Genomic DNA, 27,247 nt, shown 5'->3' on the forward strand with positions numbered 1-27,247 from the left:
TGTGAATCCATGATTGTGTGTGTGTCTCCATGCTATTGAGGATACTGTAGCAGAGGACGTCCAGATGTCTGAGCAGTGTGTGATGTCTAAGCTGGCTTTAAGTTATCATGGTAGCATGTGGTGGTGGTGTGATTGAGGTGACCTTCTGTCCATATGTGCGTGTGTTCATTTCAACTGTGGATCTAATTTCAAGTTTGCAGATAAACTGACTGAGACACTGTTTTCCCTGATGATAGTGTGTGTATAATGAGAGGGAGACAGGAATGTTGTTTATTTGGAGGTAGAGTGGGTGTTGTGTAATTGCCTGGCTATGTTGGTCCACCAAGTCTTAACACTACTTAAAAAAAAAAGGAAAATTTTGCAGCACAAACTGGACCTATACTTTATTTCATTCACAACTGATCCAGATTGATGTTACGTACTTGAGGTCCGATATCCTTTCGTGTGTTGCAGTCTGTTTGATACTGCTTTAGTCTGCATTAGGGTGTACTCTTACAAGGAACAATTGCCTTGTACCGTACCTCTCCCGAGAGCAATCGTCCCCTTGCTCCACTCCCCCCGCTGGTCTGCACTCACACTGTGCTTTATGTTCCGGTCCCCAGTGCGCTTACGTCATCACGATGCAGCTTTACTCACCGACTACAGTTCGTTCATCAATAAGGTGAGAACCAGATCTGTTATTAACCCAAATGTTCTCCAGTGAATTAAAAAGTTCACGCTTTAGCGTTTGAGTTCCGTGTGGTTAACAATCACACTGTACACGAGCCCAACTGAACCGCGCCTGAGTGCAGCTCTTTCAAGAAGACCAAGTGAACCACACCCGAGTGCAGTACGCAGCGATCACACTAGTCAAATGAACTGGACTTTGGGGGTCAAACACACTCGGGTACGGTATGATTTGCCTAGTGTGAGTGCACCCTTAGTCTACTTTATTCTACTGCAGTCTGTTTTATTCTGCTTTAGCCTGCTTTATTGTGTTGCTTGGTTTCTGTTCTGTTCTATTTCTTAAAAATGCACCAGCAGTGTTTTTCCTGCACAGATGTAATATGACAGACAAGAAATCTGGTTGCAGGTAATATAAGCTGGTTCAGTGGTGCAAATGGCAGATCCAAAACAAACCCCCCCCCACTTATTTTTATTTATTTATTTTTTATTTAAGGCATATCTTCATGCTGAATTGTACAGTGGTGTTGTTGCACACCTTAATAATGATGCAGTCACATTACCTCACATCACTACAGGTGTTTCGGTCATTTCTCACATTCATGAAAAATAAACTAGACCTAAAATCGTAAAATTCAGTTGGTTCAGTGATGTTAGTAAGGAGACCCATATTCTCCACAAGTGCTGTTTGATTAGACCAGTGTGTTGTAGCATTTCTGTTATAGCTATCTTTTATTGGTCTCTCTGGTTCATCTGTAAAATAACAGATAAACACTTTCATACTGGAAGCACAGGGAGGGAAGAAGGAAGAGAGGGGCTTGGAAGAGATTGTGGGGAAAAAATATACAAGTGCATCTCAACATATTGGAATGTTGTGAAAGTTCATTTTTTCTGTAATTTTATTCAAAAAGGTAAACTTTCATATATTCTGTATTCATTGCACATAAAGTGAAATATTTCAAGGCTTTTTTTTTTGATGATTATGGCCTGTGATGACCTGGCAACTTGTCCAGGGTGTGCCCCGCCTTTCGCCCGTAGTCAGCTGGGATAGGCTCCAGCTTGCCTGTGACCCTGTAGGACAGGATAAAGCGGCTAGAGATAATGAGATGAATGAGATGAGATTATTATGGCTTATAGCAGGGCGGCACGGTGGTGTAGTGGTTAGCGCTGTCGCCTCACAGCAAGAAGGTCTGGGTTCGAGCCCCGTGGCCGGCGAGGGCGTTTCTGTCCACGTGGGTTTCCTCTGGGTGCTCCGGTTTCCCCCACAGTCCAAAGACATGCAGGTTAGGTTAACTGGTGACTCTAAATTGGCCGTAGGTGTGAATGTGAGTGTGAATGGTTGTCTGTGTCTATGTGTCAGCCCTGCGATGACCTGGCGACTTGTCCAGGGTGTACCCTGCCTTTCGCCCGTAGTCAGCTGGGATAGGCTCTAGCTTGCCTGTGACCCTGTAGAACAGGATAAAGCGGCTAGAGGTAATGAGATGAGATGGCTTATAGCTCATGAAAATCAGAAATCCAACCTCTCAAATTATTAGAATATTTCGTTTCGAGTTTGAGTAAAACAGTATAAATACCGTATATATCTCGATCTAGTTCAGTACACACAACCACAATCATGGGGTCAACAAGACTGCTGACTTGATAGTTCTCCAAAAGATGATCATCGACACCCTCCACAAGGAGAATAAGACAGAAGGTCATTGGTGAAAAGGCTGGCTGGAAAAGGTGCACAAGCAACAGGGATGACTGCAGCCTTGAGAGGCTTGTCAAGAAAAGTCGATTCAAGAACTTGGGAGAGCTTCACAATTAGTGGATTGAGGCTGGTGTCAGTGCATCAAGAGCCACCACGCACAGACATCTTCAGGAAAGGGACTACAACTATTGCATTCCTAATATTAAGCCACTCCTAAACCAGAGACAAGATCAGAAGTATCTTACTTTGGCTAAGGAGAGAAAGAACTGGACGGTTGCTCGGTGATCCAAAGTCCTCTTATCAGATGAAAGCAAATGTTGCATTTAATTTGGAAATCAAGGTCCTAGAGTCTGGAGGAAGAGTGGAGAGGCACAGAACCGAAGGTGTTTGAAGTCCAGTGTGAAGTTTCCGCAGTCTGTGATCATTTGGGGTGCCATGTCATCTGCTTGTGTTGGTCCACTGTGTTTTATCAAGTTCACTGCCCAACAGAAGTGTTGTGAGAAGGTGGCCTAGTCTGATGAATCACATTTGAAACACGCTTCTGTGTCGCTTACCTGGGGGAAGAGCTGGCACTAGGATGCACTGTTGGAAGAAGGCAAGCTGGTGGAGGCAGTGCAATGCTCTGTGTAGTGTTCTGCTGGGAAATTTTGGGTACTGACATTTATGTGGATGTTACTTTGGCACATACAGTACTACCTACCTAAACAATGTTGCAAACCAAGTACATCCCTTCATGGCAGTAGGTTCTTTTAGCAGGATAGCTCACCCTGCCACATTGGAAGAATTGTTCAGGAACATGACAAAGAGTAAAAGGTGTTGACTTGGTCTCCAAATTCCCCAGATCTCAATCCGATTGAGCATCTGTGGGATGTTCTGGGACAAACAAGTGCGATCCATGGAGGCTCCAACTCACAACTTTCTGGACTGAAAGATCTGCTGCTAACGTCTTGTGCCAGATACCACAGCACACTTTCAGAGGTCTTGTGGATTCCATGCCTTGATATGTCAGAGCTGTTCTGGCAGCACAATAGGAACCTACACAATATTAGGCAAGTGGTTTTAAAGTTATGGTTGATTAGTGTACAAAGTATGTAATAAATACACATGCACAGTACCAGTCAAAAGCTTGGATACACCTTCTAATTCAATGTTTTTTCTTTATTTTTATGGATTAAAAGACACTTCATGTCTTAAAGTAATGATGGATGTTGTTTCTCTTTACTTAGTTGAGCGCTTCTTGACATAATATGGATTACTACAGTTGTGGAATAGGGCTATTTACTGTATTTTTATTATTTACTGTTTACTGTTTGATCTCAAATGCATTAAGAAGGCAAGAAACTCGTCCACTAATTACCTTTTGACGAGGCACAGCTGGTAATTGAAAGCATTCCAGGTGACTACCTCATGAAGCTGGTTAAGATAATGCCAATAGTGTACAAAGTGTACAAAGCGTCATCAAGGTAAACGCTGGATACTTTGAAGAATCTAAAATATGAAACATTTTGTTTTATTAACATTTTTTTTGTTTAGTACATAATTCCATATATGTTCCATGTGTTATTTCATACTTTTGCTGTCTTCGGTATTGTTTGATAACCCCAAATCAGAAAAAAATGGGACGGTATGGAAAATGCAAATTAAAAAAAAAGAAAGAAAGCAGTGATTTCTAAATTGACTTTGACTTGTATTTCATTGCAGACAGTAGGAACCCAAGATATTTCATGTTCTGTCTGGTCAACTTCATTTCATTTGTTAAAATACAGCCATTCCTGCGTTTCAGACCTGCAACACATTCCAAAAAAAAAGTTGGGACGGGACAAGTTAGGGCTAGTAATGAGGTAAAATAATTAAATAATGATGTGATTTGAAACATGTGATGTCAACAAGTGATTTGTAATCATGATTTGGTACAAAATCAGTATCCAGGAAAGGCCTAGTCTTGAAGGAGCAAAGACGGGACGAAGATCTCCAGTTTGTCAACAAATGTGTGACAAAATTAATGAAATGTTTAAAAACAATGTTCCTCAAAGAAAGATATGAAGGGATTTGGATATTTCACCTTCTACAGTGCATAATATCATTAAACGATTCAAGGAATCTGGAGGAATTTTGGGGCATAAAGGGCAAGGGCACAAGCCTAAGCTGAACAAGCCTCAGATGGCATTGCATCAAGGACCATCATTCATTTATAATTGGTATAACCACATTGGCTCAGGATTGCTTTGGCAAACCTTTATCAGGCTCTGCAGTACAGAGTTACATCCACAAATGCAAATTAAAACTTTACTGGGCAAAAAGGAAGCCTTCTGTTAAATGTGTCCAGAAGTACCATCAACTTCTCTAGGCTCAGAGGCATCTGGGATGGACCATCACACAGTGGAAACGTGTATTGTGGTCAGACGTTTCAGTATTCCAGGTCTTTTTTTTTTTTTGAAGAAATGGACACCATGTGCTCCGGACCAAAGACGAAAAGGACCATTCAGACTGTTACCAGCAACAAGTCCAAAAGCCAGAGTCTGTCATGGTATGGGGTTGTGTCAGTGTCCTTGGCAAAGGTAACTTACACTTCTATGATGGCAGCATTTAATGCAGAAAAGTATATTGAGAGAAAAAGACAATGCAAAACCACATTCTGCACACATTACAAAGGCATGGCTGTGGAAGAAGAGGGTGCGGGTACTGGGCTGGCCTGTCTGCAGTCCTGACCTGTCTCCAAAAGAGAATATGTAGTGAATTTTGAAACAAAAACTGCAACAGTTATGACCCCAAACTCTTGCACACCTTTAGACCTGTTTTTAGGAAGAATGGGACAAAATAGCACCTGATGCACTTCATTACTTGGTATCTTCAGTGCCTAAACATCTTTAAGTGTTGTGAGAAGGAATGACAACATTATAAAATGGTAAATGCTTTACTGTCCCAACTTTTTTTTTTAAATGTGTTACAAGAATCAAAATTGAAGTAAGTGTTTATTTTGAAAAAACAAAATTCAGAAGGTAAAGCATCAAGTAATGTGCTGTTGTATTGTTCTGAGTATAAAACATGTCAAAGATTATTTACAAATCATTATTTTCCGTTTTAATTTCAACATACTGTCTCAACTTTTTTTTTTCCCCCTGATTTGGGGTTGTACAATGTAGAAAATAGTAAAAATACTGAAAAACCTATGAATGAGTAGGCGTGTCCAAACTCTGTGTGTATGTATACACGCGCGCGCGCGCACACATATGTACACACGTATACCTACACAAAGTTGCAATGTATATGAAGGTTGAAACTGAGAGGAGGAGGACCTATTGAGAAGTCTTGTAGCATGAGTCTTGAGGATTTGGCTCAAATGGTGGACAGTCTGTAGAAATTAAAGGTAGACTGCCTTTCAGATTTTTGAAGTTTAGGTCATAAAAATTATTTTCCCCGACACACAATTATTTTTGTTTAGTGGACCGAAATCTACTGAATTCGAATCACAGACTTCCAATTTTATTAGTTTTTTTTAATAGAACAATTAATGAATTTAAGGCCACGTGGCCCTAAATTCTCTGCTATTTTTTCCTGCTTCACCATGACCCAATTCAAGATACTACATCATGCATCACGTAGTGGGCTTTCCCCGTTCGCGCAAGGCATTGTGGGATACAAATTCGAAACAGGAGAGAAGAATGGAGGACATGAGTGTGCAAATGAAATGTGAAAGATCAACTACAGCCTAGGTCACAACCGGACGTATGATTTTTTGGCCGTGCGATTTTTGGCGTTTCCCAAATTGCTGCGTTTTTTTTTTGTTCATGGAGAAAGACGCACATTGGCCATAAGTTTGTCTTGCAACCTGAAAAAAACATAAGCGCCCGTAGAGTTTGTTTGACATGACGACGAACCTCTGCGGCCGGTCTGTGGCCAGTCTACGGCTCGAAAATCAGCACGTCACACGTGCGCCCTCTGTGCGTTTCTTGCATTTTTTGCACGTAGACCGGCCGTAGGAGCACGTACGGCCGGTTGTGACCGAGGCTTACAGTAACAGAAAGCGAGAAGAAAATACATTGTTGCGAAGGAAAGGAAATGCAGGACCAAACCAATAAATATCGGCGGTCAGTGAGCACCTCGATGTGATCAGCTGTTCGCTTAGCGACAGAATCATGTAACTGTCAGTGCACGGTCAAGGCAAACTTGTAGATGGCAGTAATGCAACACTGTGGATGCCAGCTGCCGTAAAACCTAAAAGAAGAAGGTAAACTTGCACATGCGCACACGGACTTCCTCTGTCTGCCTGACTGCGCGAAGCGAGCGATTTCATGTACATTATTTGCTCAGGAATCCCCTCAAATTAAATAATTTCCCAGCCACAGAATGGCCTGGGGTAGGGTTTTTTTGTGTGTTTGTTTATTTTTTGGGAGATATTGCAGAAATAAACATACATCACAATGACCAAATTTTAGAGGAAACTAAATTTCACCAATTTTATGAAATCAAAAGGCCGTCTAGCTTTAACATAGAAAAGATTGTTGTACAACATGTAAAGTATGTTTTGAGCTTTGATGTTTTTGAGCTTACTGGCCAGAAGGCTTCTTTCAGTTTCCTCTGCTTAAGTATCTCACACACACACACACACACACATCCCTGATCAGAGCGTCAGAACTGTCTGCTCATTATTTTGAGGTTTCCACGATATCATTTATTTTGGATTTTGTGTCTTGTGTACTGTGCAATGTAGTTATAATGCCTCCCCACCCCCCAGTTGTTCTGGGAGAGAATGCAGCACTGTTCCAAACTGTATCCACTTTCACAAACTCTTAATGCATTACTGGCTTTTTTTGATCAGGAGCATCAATTTGGTGTAATTTATTACAAATCTCCCATGTACAGTTAGGCCCAGAAATATTTGGACAGTGACACAATCTTCATGATTTGGGCTCTGCATGCCACCACATTGGATTTGAAATGAAACAACTACAACAGAATTGAAGTGCAGACTTTAAGGTTTAATTCAAGGGGTTGAACAAAAATATATGAATAAACATGTAGGAACTGTAGCTATTTTTACACAAACGCTCCTCATTTCAGGGGCTCAAAAGTAATTGGACAAATAAACATAACCCTAAGTAAAATGTTACTTTTCAATATTTTGTTGAGAATCCTTTGCAGGCAATGACTCCCTGAAGTCTGGAACCCATGGACATCACCAAACGCTGGGTTTCCTCCTTTGTGATGCTTTGCCAGGCCTTTACTGCAGCTGTCTTCAGTTGTTGCTTGTTTGTGGGTCTTTCTGCCTTAAGTTTTGTCTTGAGCAAGTGAAATGCATGCTCGATTGGGTTGAGATCTGGTGATTGACTCGGCCATTGCAGAATATTCCACTTCATTGCTTTAAAAAACTCCTGGGTTGCTTTTGCAGTATGTTTTGGATCATTGTCCATCTGTACTGTGAAGCGCCGTCTAATCAACTTTGCTGCATTTGGCTGAATCTGAGCAGAAAGTACCGTATATCCCTATACACTTCAGAATTCATCCGGCTGCTTCTGTCTTTTGTCACATCATCAATAAACACAAGTGACTCAGTGCCATTGGAAGCCATGCATGCCCATGCCATCACACTGCCTCCACCATGTTTTATAGAAGATGTGGTGTGCTTTGGTTCCAATTCTTCTCCAAACTTTCTTCTTCCCATCATTCTGGTACAGGTTGATCTTAGTCTCATCTGTCCAAAGAATGCTGTTCCAGAACTGGGCTGGCTTCTTCAGATGTTTTTTGGCAAAGTCAATTCTGGCCTTTCTATTTTTGAGGCTGATTAATGGTTTGCACCTTGTGGTGAATCCTTTGTATTTACTCATGAAGTCTTCTCTTTATGGTAGACTTAGATGCTGATACACCTACTTCCTGGAGAGTGTTCTTCACTTGAGTGGATGTTGTGAAGGGGTTTTTCTTCACCATGGAAAGGATTCTGCGATCATCCACCACTGTTGTCTTCCGTGGACGTCCAAGCCTTTTTGAGTTCCCAGGCTCACCAGTGCACTCTTTTTTTTTTTTTTTCTCAGAATGTACCAAACTGTTAATTTAGCCACTCCTAACATTTCTGCTATCTCTCTGATGGATTTCTTCTTTTTTTTTCAGCCTCAGGATGGTCTGTTTCACCTCCATTGAGAGCTCCTTTGACCGCATGTTATGTGTTCACAGCAACAGCTTCCAAATGCAAACGCCACACCTGGAATCAACTCCAGACCTTTTAACTGCTTAATTAATGACAGGTTAACGAGGGAAGAGCCCATGCAGCCTTTTTTTTTTTTTGCAGTCTTCTGAGTCAATTGTCCAATTACTTTTGGTTCCTTGAAAAAGAGGCGGCTACGTATTAAAGAGCTGTAATTCCTAAACCCTTGCTCCAAATTGGATGTGAATACTCTCAAATTACAGCTGAGAGTCTGCACTTTAAGCCCATATTGATTATATAATTGTATCCTGAATATGTTTTCGTAAACAGCTAAAATAACAAAACTTGTCACTGTCCAAATATTTTTGGGCCCAACTGTATGTACATAAGTTTACACAGCTGCAGCATAAAAATCCGCTTTTTCAGGCTACTTTCAATGTACATTAAAAAAAAAAAAAAAAAGATGTAACGTGTAAGTATCTATCTGGCCACACAGGCCTGATCAGCTCCTCAGTGATATGTGCTATAGGATCATTAAAAAAAGATCTAATGTGTAAGTATCTGTCTGGCCACACAGGCCTGATCAGCTCCTCAGTGATATGTGCTATAGGATCAGAGATATAAGATGAAAGAATGCCGTAAGATGTATGCGTAGGACGGCGCGCTCATCCTTTAATGGTGTTACCCGTAATGGCCTGTTGGGAGTTGTGCAGAGGCAGCTGATCTCTGTGCCATTAGAGCGAAGGCACCTCTGCTGCTTCATTAAGATAATGCACCCATGCATGTGGTTGTGCTGTGATTTCAGAATTAAAGCAGCTTTGTTACATTCCGCTGCAGCAACGCCCACAAACGCTCAGTGCCAGAAGAGCAGGAGGATGAGCCCATATTTAATAACCTGTTCTTTTCAGTGTTATTTCAGGAAAGCAAAGAGAACACTGAACATAACTCACCTTGTGGGTTTCAACATGCACTCTCTCGTGATTCAGAGTGCTTATAATGATACGCCACAGACCACAAAAAGTAAAATCAGTACATTCTTACTTAAGCAAAGAGCATTATGAGTAGGCAATAGCAATATTTTTAGTGTGAACATTTCAGATTCATTTTTATTTATTCACCTACAATGTTTTTTTTTTTTAATTATATATTTAGTTGCACTTTACAATTCGCACACTCCCTGATAGCCACATACCGGTACATCACAAATTGGCTTCTACTTGACGATACATTCTCACAACATACTTGTGGTGTAGTGGTTAGCACTGTCGCCTCACAGCAAGAAAGTTCTGGGTTCAAGCCCAGTGGAGTTTGCATGTTCTCCCCGTGTCTGTGTGGGTTTCCTCCAGGTGCTCCGGTTTCCACTACAGTCCAAAGACATGCAGGTTAGGCTAATCGCTGGCTCTAAATTGACCGTAGGTGTGAATGGTTGGTTGTCCCTATGACTTGTCCAGGGTGTACTTCGCCTCTCGCCCATAGTCAGCTGGGATAGGCTCCAGCTTGCCTGCGACCCTGCACAGGATAAGCGGTTACGGATAATGGATGGATGGATGATGTGCTTGCATAGCGCACTGTTTGCCCAATAGAGATTCAGACACCTTTTATTATTTTTACATTTCTCTAAAAATAGTTGTATCAGTTTTCTAACTCGATAGAGCCTGTGACTAAAGTCACAGTAATTTGGCTAGCTGACCTTTGTCACTTGAAGGTCACGGAAAAGTTGCGCCTTGCCACCCTGAACAAAAATGGGGAAAAAAACAAACACAAAAAACTGATCATGAAAGTTGACAGAGTTATAAGTGATTGAAAAAAATTCGTTTTTTCATGGATCATTCCGGATCAGTGATCCAGATCAGCACCAAAAGTCATAGCAACGTAATGCAGCCCAGAGGTATTCTTCATGTGAAATTCGGTGATGATTGGTTGAAAACTGAGGGAGAAATAGTATCCTAAAATTATTAGGAGAAGAATAATAATATGAAGAATAACAATAAGAATAATAATAATGTGGAAAGATCCTGAGTGAGAGAAGCAATTTGCACCAACGCTGCTAGCTCAAATTAATTAAATATAAATGCCATAAGTGACGGTTCTTACAACCCATGTGACTCCGTGGTCAGGTCGGAGACATGCATCTGAATGTGCTGTTGAATACATCAGGATTGTGAGCAGCTTTCTGTCTCCATTCGTTTTCTTTGAATCTCTCCAGCATGTTATTTGTTTTGAGTCTGCACAACTGTGTGCAATTCTAGGTGATCATATTAAAACTTTTTCTCTGTCCGTCTCCACAGAGCACTTTTAAGTTTAAATCGGAGAGTGACATCCACTTGGCTGAACACCATAAGCAGGTGTTGTACGATGGGAAGTTGGCCAGCAGCATCGCCTTCACCTATAACGCGAAGGCCACAGACGCACAGCTCTGCCTCGAGTCATCACCCAGAGAGAACGCCTCCATCTTCGTCCATTCACCCCATGCCCTCATGCTGCAGGTTCACACACACCACACAGTCTCACACCAGAGTGACCTTAGTAACAGAAATGTCCAAGACTCAAGTGGCTCAAAGCTTAACTTTACTCTGGGCTTGATTTGTATGAAATCCTGCACAGTTGTTATAATTTCACTTGTCATAATTTCTACGTAATCTTGAGGTTGTTGAGGGGGAGAAAAAATCCATTGAGAAACTTGGTCCTTGGTGTAGTTATTCTATACCAATTTGCATACAAAATCACATTTATATGATAAATCATTCAATAAAAATATGAACTATGAATTGGCATTTCCGCCAATTCTGAAGTGCACTCACACACACACACCCTCTATATGTGTCTCCTCCCACCTTGACCCGGGAGTGAATTGGCTACTAGAAATTCCCCGTAAGTGTGACTGCATGTGTGTTTCGTGTTCCTGAGATGTCCACGGCTCAACAGGTTAAAAGTGCTAATGCATCGCTATCTGTATACGTAGGACGTAAAGGCCATCGTCACGCACTCCATCCACAGTGCCATCCACTCCATCGGCGGCATCCAGGTGCTGTTCCCGCTCTTCTCTCAGCTGGACTACCGGCAGCCCAACGACAGTCCTGTGGAGACCACCGTGTGGTGAGCGCACACACATCTGACTTCACCTTGGCTTTCCAATCGACAAACCCAGAGACCATCTCTGTCTTTTCCTTCCAATCTCACACACACACACACACACACACACACACACACACACACACACAGTCTTGGAAGAATGGTATGATATGATCCAATTCAGTTCTCTACAGTCCTCTCGCTGCTGTGTTCCCTCAGCTTGCAGGCATAATCAGTCCTGGATCTGTAGTACGGCTGGCAGGCATCATCAGTCGAATCTAAAGCTGCAGTGCATCAGTGCAGAGCCTCTGGGGGCTTTTTACTAGTGCAGGAAAAACAAGCTTCATGTGAACGTTAGTGCCGCCATCCAGCCGCTTTGCTGCGCGGCAAGCTGAGAGAGTAGGAGAAAATAGAAGTCGAGAGAGCGGAAAATAAAAAAAACAAGGAGCAAAACAGGATGGGTAAGAGCGAGCTGCTGAGGACTTCATCATGACTTTCAGTGCATCAAGCGCATCATTCAGCTGCAGAGCCTCAGCCCATCACCGCAGCTATACTGCCAGTGGGAAATGATTCAGTGTGTGTTAGCATGTCCGTATCGATTGCTTGGGAGGATCAGTTGTTTCACTGCAAGCTATTTCTGTAAAAGAGATTACATGAAACAGAAGTGGCAATAATCAGCGTGTGCTTTGATGCTATTTGTACTGATATCGTTTTGGAGGATACGGTGTCTTGCAAAAGTATTCATCCCCCTTGGTATTTGTCTTGTTTTGTTGCATTACACGCTGGAATTAAACTGGATTTTTGGAGGGCTAGCACCATTTGATTTACCCAACATGCTTACCACTTTAAAGGTGCTAATTGTTGTTTTATTGTGACACAAACAATAATTAAGATGAAAAAAAAAACAGAAATCTGGAGTGTGCATAGGTATTCACCCCTTTCGTATGAAACCCCTAAATAAGAGCTGGTCCAACCAATTCACTTCATAAGTCACATAATTAGTTAAGGAAGATCCACTTGTGTGCAATCAAAGTGTCACATGACCTGTCACATGATGTTTGTATAAACCAACCTGTTCTGGAAGGAACCTGACTCTGCAACACTACTAAGCAAGCAACATGAAAACCAAGGAGCCTCCAAACAGGTCAGAGACAAAGTTGTGGAGAAGTATAGATCAGGGTTGGGTTATAAAAAAATATCCCAAACTCTGAATATCCCAGGGAGCACCATTAAATCCATTATAGCAAAATGGAAAGAATATGGCACCACTACAAACCTGATAAGAGAAGGCCACCCACCAAAACTTACAGACTGGGCAAGGAGGGCATTAATCAGAGATACAACAAAGATACCAAAGATAACACTGAAGGAGCTGCAGAGATCCACAGCGGAGATGGGAGTATCTGTCCATAGGACCACTTTAAGCCGTACACTCCACAGAGTGGAGCTTTATGGAAGAGTGGCCAGAAAAAAGCCATTGTTTAAGAAAACAAGTTTGGAGTTTGCCCAACAGCATGTGGCAGACTCCCCAAACACATGGAAGAAAATTCTCTGGTCAAATGAGACTAAAATTGATCTTTTTGCCCATCATGGGAAATGCCATGTGTGGCGCAAACCCAACACCCTGAGAACACCATTCCGACAGTGAAGCATGGTGGTGGCAGCATCATGCTGTGGGGATGTTTTTCATCTGCAGGGACAGGAAAGCTGGTCAGGACTGAAGGAAAGATGGATGGCACTAAATACAAGGCAATTCTGGAGGAAAACCTGTTTGAGTCAGTCAGAGGTTTGAGACTGGGACAAAGGTTCACATTCCAGCAGCACAATGACCCTAAACATCCTGCTAAAGCTACACTGGAGTGGTTTAAAGGGAAACATTTAAATATCTTGGAATGGCCTAATCAAAGCCCAGACCTCAATCCAGTTGAGAATCTGTGGCATAACTTGAAGATCGCTGTACACCAACGCAACCCATCTAACTTGAAGGAGCTGAAACAGTTTTGCCTTGAGGAATGGGCAAAAATCCCAGTGGCTAGGTGTGCTAAGACATACCCCAAGGGACTTGCAGCTGTAATTGCAGCAAAAGGTGACTCTACAAAGTATTGACTTTTGGGGGGTGAATACCCATGCACAGTCCAGATTTCTGTTTTTTCGTCTTAATTATTGTTTGTGTCACAATAAAACAACAATTTTCACCTTTAAAGTTGTAGGCATGTTGTGTAAATCAAATGGTGCTAACCCCCATTTTTAATCCAGCTTGTAACGTGACAAAACAGGACAAACACCAAGGGAGATAAATATTTTTGCAAGACGCTGTACGCCTGCAAGGTTGTAAGTTACTAGTCTTTCTGTAAGGAGTGATTTTATTATGCATGCAGATACAGAAAAGGCATAAAGAACAGTATATATTTTTGGTTTTTACTTGAGTGAATTTGCAACTAAAAGCACACACTTTGTGTCACCGTAGTGCTGTAATCGTACATATACGTGTTCTCATTCAGACCTTTCATATTACAGTTATGGCTGAAACTCGTCTCACTCTTCAGTGTTGTTAGGATCTGGTTTTAGGAAAACTATTGTCCTTGTATGATATGAAAATGTTGATGCCATTCAAGTGACTGATTTTGTAAAACTGTAACACGTAACCTAAATGATTTAATACTAATCTATTACTAATTCAGAAGAGTGTGTTTGTGTTTCAGAAGCAGGCTTTAAGTGAAAGTCTGGGATATTCATGCAAATTAGTTGTGCTGATGCTTATTTATCCTTGAGTGTGGCTAGTTATAAAAGTGCATTGTTTGTCACATTTTGTCTTGGATAGGGAGTGTTTGTAAGAGCAAAAAAACAAAATGAACCCTGCTTTGATTACTGAGGTTAGGGTTGGAGTTTGAGTCCTCACAAGGATGGTAAGACGTGTGTGTGTGTGTGCACGCAGTGCCACTCTCCTGGCTTTCCTGGTGGAGCTGTTGAAGAGTTCTGTAGCCATGCAGGAGCAGATGCTGGGAGGAAAGGGCTTCCTGGTCATTGGATACCTCTTAGAGAAGGTGAGATGCTGTAGTGAAGCAGTCTTGAGACTAATGTGACTGTTTTATATCACTGAGTTTCATCAGCCATAATACTCTCTCCCTCACTGCATATCTCAATCTTGCTGTCTGTGTCTCTCGCAGTCATCCCGTGTGCACATCACTAGGGCTGTACTGGAGCAGTTCCTTTCCTTTGCTAAATATCTAGATGGCCTCACGCATGGAGCTCCTCTCCTAAAGCAGCTGTGTGACCACGTCCTATTCAACGCAGCCATCTGGATACATACACCCGCGAAGGTTTGTTAAACACATGCATGACAGGCATTTAGCAGATGCTCTTATCCAGAGTGATGTACAACATACACAGAGCAGCCTGGGGAGCAGTTGGGGGTTAGGTGCCTTGCTCAAGAGCATTTCAGCCATTCATGCTGGTCCAGGGAATTGAACTGGTGACCTTTGGGTCCCCAAGCTGCTTCTCTAACAGGAAGGAAGGAAGAGGGAGGAAAGGAAGGAAAAGGGAGGGAGGGAGGGAAGGATGGGAGGGAGGGAAGGAAAGGGGAGGGAGGGAAGGGAAGGAAGGAAAGAAAAGGGAAGGAAGGAATGAAAGAAAAGGGAGGGAAGGAAGGAAAAGGGAGGGAGGGAGGGAAGGAAAGAAAAAGGAAGGAAAAAGGAAGGAAGGATTGATTTTACAGTTGTAAAGCTTCATTAGAAAATTTTAATATCAAGTAGGTCAGACCCTCGTATGCATAAATCTGAGATTATTCTCATTGCAGGGTTCATACAGATGATCAAAGTCTTTAAAAATGCTCTGAAATGTAATTACATCTCATCTCATTATCTCTAGCCGCTTTATCCTTCTACAGGGTCGCAGGCAAGCTGGAGCCTATCCCAGCTGACTACGGGCGAAAGGCGGGGTACACCCTGGACAAGTCGCCAGGTCATCACAGGACTGACACATAGACACAGACAACCATTCACACTCACATTCACACCTACGGTCAATTTAGAGTCACCAGTTAACCTAACCTGCATGTCTTTGGACTGTGGGGGAAACCGGAGCACCCGGAGGAAACCCACGCGGACACGGGGAGAACATGCAAACTCCGCACAGAAAGGCCCTCGCCGGCCCCGGGGCTCGAACCCAGGACCTTCTTGCTGTGAGGCGACAGCGCTAACCACTACACCACCGTGCCGCCCGAAATGTAATTACATTTTGAATAAATATAATACACCGATCTTGCAGCAATTCTAAGATCAGCTGACCAGCTAGAAACCTTTAGATGCATTCAGGAACTAACATCATTCAGCTTTTTCCACTTAGAAATCTGGTTACTGCCTTTTTTCTCTTTGTTAAAGGTTGGTCTGTGAGGGTGGGGGAGAGGGAGGGGAAGGATCTTTATCCACCCTGGAGAAGAAAAAAAAAAACCTGGAAAATACCTAAATTTCATAGTCGCAAAGATCTAAATCTTCTCTCCTTCCATGCTCAAAACCACCTTATTTTAATCCTGCAACCAGCCACTGAACTGAAATCTCCTGCCATCGTTATTACCAGAGGCCAGTTTTTTATTTTTATCCTCTTCTTCTCTCCCATGTTGTTTAAACACAAGTAATCTTTGTAAGACTAATCACTTCAGGTCAGTGTGGAACACACACTTATTAACAGAAAGCAAATGGAAGACTGTGTACTGAGAGCTAGTCAAATTTGGAATGTGCAGGGTTTCATTTTTTCTTTCACACATCATCTGATTCATATGTGCCGTCTGTTCTGTCAGTGTTTGACTTATACTTTTCACACAAACTTTATTTCATCACATTTAGCTTGGCTTTGGGTGAGAATGGTAAAATTATTGAATTGTAGAAATTGTAATACTTATCTAGATATGAGAGAAACCATCAGGCGAGCGAGCAGAGAAGCTGATTGATAAAACTGTACAAACACGAATGACTTACGGCCTCAGTGTACTCGATGCTGAAACAACATTCTGTGAGGATTGTGCGAAGATGAAACCAGCTTCACGAGATTAGAAATCAGATACTTTCTGTGGTTTTGTATTGACCACCATGTACGAATGCTCCAATCACAGATTTTCTTGAGTAGTGTGCTCTTCCATGGAGTTCACCCAGCAGCCATGTGCATTACAGGGTGAGCAAAGCCTGAGTGTGATGTCTGTTTGCTCTGCAAGTGTCATATTGTTGTCTCCACATCACTGAATCCTTTTAGGCTTTCCAAAAAAGATTTTCTTAACCATTTCAGATTTGTTTAGTGAGTATAGTATCATTTGTGAGTTATAGAGGCTTTAAAAAGGGGGTGTGGCCCTGTAAAAACAAGCACTATAGAGAAAGTTACAAAATTTAAGTCATTATTTTTGAACTATTTGGACTAGATACACACGATTTTCAGACACTGTAGTATAATATGTATGTAACGTCTAAAACAGAAGCTCTGCAGTTGCATCTTTTCCATTGTATGGTCTGCTGAAAATTGTAATCATATCTATTACTCGTAGCTCCAATTTTTTTTTTAAGCAACTAGTCGTGTGTCTGTAAGAACTCAAACGTTCTGAACTATGATGTTGTAGCGAGACCCTGATGTGGGTGGAGCACAGAAGCACGGCAGGCGGTTGTTTGCGTTTGAAGTATTTTCTTTATTGCTGCTTTACAGCATAGGACTCAAACTCTCACTCTCTCTCTCTCTCTCTCTCTCTCTCTCTCACACACACACACACAGGCTAGTATCGAGCCCTCGGCACCGACCTCCCCTTCTCACTCTCCTCTTATAGGGCGCGGTCACTGGAGGAGACACACAAACACACGTTAATTGACAACAGGTGTAGTGACATGACCACTCACCTTCCCTGACTCCACCCTCCATTCGCAGACTGCCGCTCGGCCACGCCCCCGCTGCCACAGATGTGTTTAAAGTGCATATTCTGGACCAATTTCGTTTTTTTTAATATGAAAGTATGTCCCTTTACACACTCATCCAGAAGGGTAATTTTGCACAAGGCCATCTGTCTACAGTAGAAAAAAAATAAAATAACAAAACACGTCTGGAAAAATCCCAAGCGAGTCTGGAGCCAGATTCGTGACGTCACCTGCGGAAGCGCCAGCAGGCTGCGCGAGTTTTGCACAGTTTCAGTGCACAGCCTGTGTAGACCAAGCGCTCCCATTTCTCTCTCATTGTCCGGTCTTTTGGGAAACGATGAGTACTAATCCCATCAAGATTGGTGTTGCTACACCCTCCTACAATACATCTGTTAACCATTTTAATAATTACGTGATAACGTTGAAGATATTTGCAGAAAACCACCAGGTCGTTTTCTCATAAACAAACCAGCGCTGACGTAGCATTCAGAGGGAGGCGTCCTGCAGATGACGTCACAAAAATCAATGTTTGCCGGGAAATCCAAATGCCAAGCTTTTTCAGAGGTGGACCAATTCGCCTCAAATGGCTTGATTTCAACTGAATTTTTCTGGTATTGTGCAAGGTAAAAAAAATTGCGCAAAATGTGACAGATATTTGACCAAAGTTTAATATAAAATAGGAGAATTACATTGATCTTGCTCCTGAATTTACCTGTGATATGCACTTTAAAGTGGAAAATAAAAAGATTTTACATATATTTCAAATGCATATTGCCCATGTATGACAAATCTACCATAAAAAAAGAATTATAGTACATGAACAAGCATGCCCCCCCCCCCCCCCCCCCAAAAAAAAGTAGCTAGTGCACAGAATATGAAGTCGGCACTTTGAACCAAAGCATATTAATTAGGGTATTATAAAGATGCCATGTTTTACTACAAATGGAAACGTATATAATATACAAACCCCGTTTCCAGAAAAGTTGGGATATTTTCCAAAATGGAATAAAAACAAAAATCTGTGATTTGCTAACTCATGTGAAACTTTATTTAACTGACAAAAGTACACAGGAAAGATTTTCAGTAGTCTTACCGACCAACTTAATTGTATTTTGTAAATATAAGTGAAGTTAGAATTTGATGCCTGTAAAACACACACACACACACACATATATATATATATATATAGTTGCGACAGCGGCATTATTACATCACTTTTCCTTTTAATAACACTTTTTATTGAGGATGCTCAGTTTTGCAATTGGAAATTTTGTCCATTCTTACTTGATACAAGACTTCAGTTGCTCAACAGTCCGTGGTCACCATTGTCTGATTCTCCTCTTCATGATGCTCCATACATTCTCAATAGAAGACATATTTGAACTGGCAGCAGGCCAGTCAAGCACACACACTCTGTGTCTATGAAGCCATACTGTTGTAGCCCATGCAGAATGAGGCCTGGCATTGCCCTGCTCAAATAAGCATGGACTTCCCAGGAAGAGACGTCGCCTTGATGGCAACATCTGTCTCTCTAAAATCCCAATATGTGCCCCAATATGTGGCAGATCACAGAATCCAGGGACACATGTCTGCCCGGGGGCATTTTGAGTTATTGACAGATTCAGAAAGTACAGTTTCTAAGCTTTCCAATGATGCCTTCCATGTGGAGATCTGACAATATTTGAAGAATGTGTGGCCTTTTGAAAGTGTATACTTCTTAAAACAGAAAAGGGAGAAAATCGCCCTCAAAGTTTTCCATCTCAGCTACTCTGGGTGTAGGGCGGGCACATAATGGTGCTCATTTGCATGACATTAAGGAAAGCCCTACGCCCTACTAGCTAGCACGATACTACTTTCATGTAAACAAAGATCACCACGTCAATTTTCCTTCCATGCAAAGTATGCCCAACACAATTATGAAGTACAAAAATAAGTCCTAAAGTATACTTTAACGTTTTGTGGTTGAAAAATTACTCACACCGTAAGAAAGAAAGACAGCACGATGATGACACAACTAACACAACACTAGTTTCATGTAAAGCCTCGGTCACAACCGGCCGTACAGTACGCGCTCCTCCAGCCGGTCTACATGCAAAAAACTCAAGAAACACACGGAGAGCGCGCATGAAACGCACGAGAGCGCACGTGTGATGTGCTGATTTTCGAGCCGCAGACCAGCCGCAGACCGGCCGCAGAGGTTCTTTGTCATGTCAAACAAACTCTACGGGCGCTTACGTTTTTTTCAGGTTGCAAGACAAACTTACGGCCAACGCGCATCTTTCTCCGTGGAAAAAAAAAAAACCCGCAGCGATTTGGGAAACGCCAAAAATCGCACGGCCAAAAAATCGTACGTCCGGTTGTGACCTAGGCTTAACCAAACCACAACACTCTCCGTTACATGCAAAAATAACCACACAGCCTTAGATTAATAAACTTACCCCATCAGAAAGAGAAACGGCGCCTTGCACACACCAATGCCTCCAATGGAATGTAATCCTAGAACGGTCCGTGTATCATCCGATCATTCAAGTATTCCATTCAATCTGGAAAACGAGGTTGTGTTGTTGTTTTTTTGCTAGAAATGTTTATCTCCGATGTAAATACCGTGCGTCTGTTTGCTTCGCGGTGTTTCAGCTACTCTGCGCTCTGTTTAGCTTCCTCATTCCATAGTGAAATCACACGCCTGTATGCAGTTAAGTAGCCATGCGCTCAGCCCGGATCATACAGCTGATTCGCGAAAAAAAAAAAAAGACTTAAATCATCATGTGAATGGCCCATATGGTAATTTACCCACACCCCCCAGCAGGCTACAGTCCTGACAAAAACGAGACAATTTGCAACAAAAAATGTATGCTTTTCCAACAAAACAATCTATTATCTGAAATACTGATTGCATTCTTCAAGATCTCAACTTGCACATGATGGAAAAAAACAAAAATCACATTTCGAAAAAAATGCTTCTTTTGCGATTATCTCGGATTCGTTTCAGCCGACATGTGTCCCTGGATTCGGTGAGGGGTCACATATATCAGTGATGCCTTCACACACATGCAACTCATAGTACATGCTGTGGGCACTGGTGTACCCAGTATCATCACAGATGCTGGCTTTTGTACCTTTCTCTGATAACAAGCTGGATGGTCATGTTTACCTTTGGCGTGGAGAACTCAATGTCCATTTTTCCCCAAAAGCAAGCTGAAATGTGAACTTCTCTGACCACAGCATACATTTCCACTGTCTTTTGGTTCATCTGAGATGAGTTCAGGCCCAGAGAAATTAGCAGCATTTCTGCCTAGAACTGATGAATGGCTTCCTCCTTGTGTAATACAGTTTCAGGTTGCATTTCTGGATTTAGTGGCGGACTGTGTTAAGTGACAACGTCTCTTGGAACATATCTCGGAATTCCCTGAATCTTTTCACAATATTATGTACTATAGATTTTGAAAGACCTAAAATCATTCATTGGGATGTTCTTTTTGCTTTGACAAACAAATCTCCCACAAATTTACAAAGGAGTGAGCCATGACCCATTCTTGCTTGCAAATCCTGAACCTTTGGTGCATGCTTCTTTTATACCCATCATGATACCGTCACCTGTTACCAATGAACCTGCTTATTGTGGAATCTTCCAAAATGGTGTTATTTGAATATCCTATAAACTTTTCAGCCTTATTTTGCCTCTGTCCCACCTTTTTTGATTGTGTTGCAGGCAGCAAATTCTAACTTTGCTTATACTTACAAAGTACAATTAAGTTGGTCAGTAAAACTATTGAAAATCTTTTCTTTGTACTTTTGTCAGTTAAATAAAGGTTCACATGAATTAACAAATCACAGATTTTTGTTTTTATTGCATTTTGGAAAATATCCCAACTTTTCTGGAAATGGTGTTAGTATATCCATAGCTGAGTGTAAGTCCATCATGGCATTTCAGTGGACGTAGGTGTGGGAGTCACTTGGCAGTGCCCATCTCCAAGACTCAGCAACGACAGTGTCTGCCGCCAAATATTGGCAGATGCAGAGGTACTGCCGACTAGGCAGCCACTGGATTCCAGAACAGACGCATACCTAGATTTGGGAGACTAATGGCCCTTTTCCACTACCCTTTTTCAGCTCACTTCAGCCCAACACAGCTCGCGTTTCGACTACCTCAGAGTGGCGCGACTGGGCTCGCTTCAGCCTTACTCAGCACCCAAAACTCGCACGGTTTTGGAGTGGGGCTGAAGTGAGCCAAACCGAGCCGAGTGGGGCTAGGGGCGTGAGGAGACACTCCCCTGTGCACTGATTGGTGAGGAGGAGTGTCCTCACATGCCCACACACGCCCTGCGAGCACGCTGGGATTTGTAAACACCGTAAACCCGGAAGAAGAATAATTACGAATTACGAGAATTTCTGAAGCCTTATGCGCCTCGCCTCATCTATACGCTCTTGCCTGTATCTGTTGGCGTTGTCGGTGACAACAAGCCACAGCACCAAGACCAGCAACACTAACGACTCCATGTCCTCCATGTTTATTGTTTACTATCCGGGTCGTGAGACTACCGCTTAAAAGGTCACTGATGTCACTGTTTGCGCCGCCTAACGACATCACGTGACGTCCACCCACTTTCGCTAACTCCACCCAATGTGTCCACCCACTTCCAGCCAGCACGGTTCAGCGCGGTTGTAGTCGAAATGCAACCCCAACAGCCCCACTCAGCCCAACTCGGCACGGCACGGCTCAGCCCAACTCAGCCGCGTTGGTAGTGGAAAAGCGGCATAAGAGCACCACCCCCAGGCTGTGGCGGGGAGGAGTCGCCTTACTGCTCCTCAGGCTGGGAAACCAACCCCCACTACCCAAATCTCACTACCCCCACTACGCATCTCATATACAGAGCACAAGACCAACAAGTATGTCAGGCAACAAGTTAATATCCTTACAGGTAAACAGGAACTGCTCTTAGCAGTCATTAAGCACAGAAAACTCTGCTGGTATGGACATGTGAGCCGCCACAACTCCCTAGCCAAAACAATTCTCCAAGGTACAGTAGAAGGCAAGCGCCAACGAGGCAGACCAAGAAAGGCTTGGTTGGTCAACATCAAGAGTTGGACCGACAGCAGCCTTGATACTCTCTTTTGCCTCACAGAGGACCGTGACCAGTGGAAGGTGTTGACCAGCCAGTTTAGCATGGCACCCCTACGACCTCCGTAGTCAAGGGATAACTGAACTGAACTGATATCCATAGCTGTGTGCTTCTACTTATCAGCCAGATATGGCGACTGATGTCAATAGAGCTCTGCCAGCCCTATTTGAAGGCTCATGTCAGCAGCTGCTACTGTTTTATAAAAACAGACCAAGGCATCGTGGTTTAGTAGTTCCTTTGCCTTTGTCATTGCTACATGTAACTGATTTACATGCATCATGGATATATCTTTGGCATCATACTCCACTGGAGAAATGCTCAATTGTCACAAATTGAATTATGTTAAAAATCTCAAAAGTAAGCTTATTTATATTCAGGACGTATAATGAATGTGTGCAGCCTTTTCATCAGTTATATATTGAGTTTATAGGACTATCAGACCTGTAAATTTTCGATGACTTGACTTAATGGGCCTACACACATTTCATTACATTAATTAATATAGTTTGGTCCATGCTACCAAATTTATATTTTGTGCATCTGCTAATTACAACATGCTCTTTCAAGTTGTATAACTTAAAAGTTATGGTAGACCTTGGGCAAAGAAACTTTGAGTTCTTGAGGACATGCACCGAGTTGCGAAAAAAAAAAGACCAATAACATGAGCAATGAAAGATCTGATGTGCTTTCATTTGAAAATATAAAGGGCCATAGCACATGTGTTTTTTTTATTTGTTTGTTTGAAATATTGTACACTATTTATTGGGAGGAGTGACATTATTTCCAGAATGTAGGAAGCAAATCTGAGATGGTCAGTCACATGGATTGACCCATTAGTAAATTGTGATCTTTCTACCTTTGTAGAAATGCACACCTTTATTTTCGCTTTGTACAGTATTTAAAACATTTTAAATGGATGAAGAAAAAAAAAGTTTGATGCATCTTCACAATTTAACATGCTTTCTGACAGCTCTCTCAATTTACGGTAGTTAACTTTGAAACATGCCAGAATATGAGGAAAAAAATTAACTGTTAATTAACTAATCACTATTCTTTTAACATGCATCATCTTGTTATGCACTTGGAAACATCATCAGTGATGTTTCCTGGGCTCACCGTGTGTTTCAGGTCTTTCAACAAACACCCTCATCCAGGCGATCCTTCATCTAGCCTTTTGTCCACATAGTCCTACACCACCCACAGCTTTCCTCTCCTGATCCACAGCCATCTTGAAGTAGCTTCTGCTGCCTTGTTGGCCAACTTGATGGCCCTTCGCCTACTGGTCCTTTGATACCCATCATGTTCTAGGCCCTGCAGAGGGACTGGCCTGCAAGCCATCTGCACCTCAATAGGCTCGCACCTCGCTGGCTACCTGGTGCTTCTGATTTCTGTCAGTAACTTGGAGTACTTTGGCCTCTTCCTTTCACTGGCCTCCTTAATCTGGTCCTCCCAGAGAATGGTGGGGTCTAAGAGAATGACCTGCTTGGAGGCTTCCAAGATCAGCACCATGTCTGACCTTAGCATTGTTGTGGCAGCAGTTTCTGGTACCTTCAGTTTCTTCCCCAGGTCAACTTTCAGCTCAGTCTTCTGCCATTGCTAGCAGGCCAGAGTCGGTGGTCCTGGCAGCCGATGTTAGCTTCTCCTGAGCCTTTATGAAAACCATGGCCTTCTTCAATAGGCAGAAGCACTTGCAGTGGCTAATCCCACTGCAGATTATGCTGTGGCTTTCAAAACTTTACCATGGTGCCAGCAGTATCACCCCTCACCCAAGGCTTTTGAACAGCTGCTGAGGATGTGTTTCAGTGTCCTCCTTTTCAGGCACAGATGACAAGCTAGTGACTCTGCCTTCCCCAGCAGAACAAATTGGGTGGCTTGGTAGAACATTCTAAGCAGCCTGGATTAAGAATTTTATTCGATGGGGCTCAGCATTCCAAAGCTTGGCCTATGAGACTTCATGCTTCATCAGTTAATCCCATCTTGTCCAGGCTCCCTGCTGCCACTTTCCAACCATCCTGCTGGCTTGCTCCTCCTTGACTGATGCTCACACCTCATCCTGAATCATTGACATCCTGTCCTTCCCCAGTCCTCTGAGTCCTATAGTGCTTAAACCCAGGCCAGCTCTTTCATGAGACACTGCACCCACTAACACTCAGTACCTTCACCATGACTTGGCAACATGCGCAGTTTCTGCTGGCCTCCACTTCCATCCTCTGTACCAGCCTGAAAGACTTTTGGATCACAGGACTCTCAGTATTACAGTATCTCCCTAGTATGGGTCAACCTGAATTTTCTATATGCTGTATAATGAGTCTTTACACTGAAGACATTTGGGTTTAAAATCAAAGATGAATGAGACAATAGATCAGAAATTCAACTTTAATTTCCTGATATTTACATCTAAATTTGTTAAACAACTTGGAACCCACCCATTTGTCAAGTGATCAAAAATATTGGACAGGTGTTTCTTGTTGCCCAGGTTATGCCCTGTTAGATCGATTGATTGTTTAAACAGTTAATAGCTCTGAATGTCTACTCTTGGTTTGAGCCCTGGGTTTCACCTGTGAAGACTGCATTTACTGTTAAAAAGGATAAACCAACATGAAGACCGGAGAGCTGTCTATGGGAGAAAAGGAAGCCATCTTGAAGCTGTGAAAAGAGGAAAAATTATCAGAGCTATTGCACAAGCATTGGGCATAGCCAATACAATAATTTGGAGTGTCCTGAAGAAGAAAGAAATCACTGGTGTACTAACAACCAGACACTGAACAGGGGTGGGTTTCCCAAAAGCATCTTAACACTAAGAGCATCTTAACTAGGAGACTGTGAGTTCATTGTGATGCTTGCTCTACAGTGGCGGCTGCTGGTTTTTAAAACAGGGGAAGCCCATTTTACACATTCATCGTAAAACCTGTAGGCCGGATATCAAAGCATAGAAAGGTGTGCCCCATTAGCATAGTGAACTAGACAACCCTACCTAGTGGCAGAAAGTATTTTTGCTTGTACATTTCATGTTATAGTCTGGCTTGCCAGGCTAGTGCCTCATATCCTTAATCAAAAATATCAAACATCCAAAAATCACTAGCTATTCAACGAAGAGCCTTGAACATCATACCCTGATATGCAACACAGAGTCTTTAACACAACACCCAGCTGTGCAACACATCCTTGAACATCTTCTGCAACACAGTCTGGAAATTCATAACCAGGTAGGCTATGCAACACACAGAACCTTGAATATTATACCCAGGTATAACCTATAACACAGGCCCACCATTCTCTTAACATTACTGAACAATATACACACTTCAGATTCATGAACATGAACACTATTTATACACACATTCTGCCCTCCGCTCCTTTTCCAGAAAATGGTCTGTGACCCTGTCATACCAGCTGGTTGTGCTTTCCAGAGACTTCACCAATTTCTGTTAGCAGCTAGCACTGCAGATCCCAATAAGGCTCAAGCTAGCCTACAACCAGATTGAACTACAAATGAAATAAACAAGTGAATTCATGAATGATCAAACTGATAGAATGGATGAAAGTTAACGGAGCACAACGAGTAATATTTACATTTATTTACAGAGTAATGTACAGAGACATCAATGAGAAGAAACGTTTATATGAAAAGAAATTCGGACAGCACTTTGGCACACGACTACACTTTCTCGACATCCGCTAGGGACTGACTGATCATGCTTCCGTGTTCCTCGCCGAAGTACCGCCCTCCTCATGTCTTTCAAACACCACCTCCAATAATCCTTTATCAGCCCGGCTTCTTGTCCCTCCCACTGTCTCGTTTAGTCCCAGAGAAGCCCGGCTTCCCTGGAAGTGACCATTTTATTGATTTTAACCAATAACAACTAGCCAAAATTGGCTGTTCAGAGCCGTCTTGTAGACTGCAATGGATACCCGGCTGCCAGTCAGTGTTGCCAGATACTGCTGACGTTTTCCATCCCAAAATGTGTTCAAAACCCGCCAAAATGCACTTAAAACCGCCCAATCTGGCAGCACTGCTGCCAGTCCATAGAGCCCATTGAAATGAGAAAGGTTACAGCCTGGCAGCAAAGGTGATTCTCATAGCGAACTGCAAGTTCGTCAGACATCACTCAAATAAGTTACAGGATAGTTATGAACATAAATACAATCTTGGGCATATATTATGTTATGCAAGTTATTGTTTTAATGAGAATTCAACGTCGTAGACGCCGCAGTTTGGGGAGAGAATTTTAGGGGAAGCTTGGCTTCCCTTGTTGTCTCTGAGAAATTGCCCCTGTTGCTCTACCATTTAACGATGATCTTTGTGCTACGATGCTTTTGGGAAAGCCACCCCGGGTCGTCCAAGGAAAGAAACGTCAGGTGATGACGCATTGTGAGTGCTGTGAAGTAAACCAAAAAAGAATAGTTGTGACTTCAGCAACAACCTCCATAGGGTAGGGAAGAAGGTATCAAGGTAGGGACAGTGGTGGTTCCGTGGATAAGACATTGGACGACTGATCAGAAGACTTTGAGAGCAGAGATATGCACTCACTGGCCATTTTATTATGTACACCTGTTCAACTCCTCGTTAATGCAAATATCTAATCAGGTAAATGCATGGCTGCAAATCAGTGCATTTAGACATGTAGCGATGGCCAAGACAACCTGCTGAAGTTCAAACTGAAAGGGTGAA

General features: G+C 42.5%; 1 protein-coding gene across 8 annotated transcripts in view; it reads left to right on the forward strand.

Annotated features, from left to right (window-relative positions):
• nbeaa (neurobeachin a) overlaps positions 1-27,247 on the forward strand; it is a 460,126-nt gene that overhangs the window by 278,685 nt on the left and 154,194 nt on the right. For all 8 annotated transcript variants that reach the window (XM_060908447.1, XM_060908439.1, XM_060908440.1 and 5 more), the window contains 4 exons: positions 10,784-10,981; positions 11,458-11,591; positions 14,503-14,611; positions 14,735-14,887. In XM_060908447.1, coding sequence (XP_060764430.1) covers positions 10,784-10,981; positions 11,458-11,591; positions 14,503-14,611; positions 14,735-14,887 — 594 coding nt within the window. The remainder of the gene's footprint in view (positions 1-10,783; positions 10,982-11,457; positions 11,592-14,502; positions 14,612-14,734; positions 14,888-27,247) is intronic.

The sequence above is a fragment of the Neoarius graeffei genome, chromosome 25 (assembly GCF_027579695.1).
Source record: "Neoarius graeffei isolate fNeoGra1 chromosome 25, fNeoGra1.pri, whole genome shotgun sequence".
Classification (NCBI taxonomy): Eukaryota; Metazoa; Chordata; class Actinopteri; order Siluriformes; family Ariidae; genus Neoarius; species Neoarius graeffei.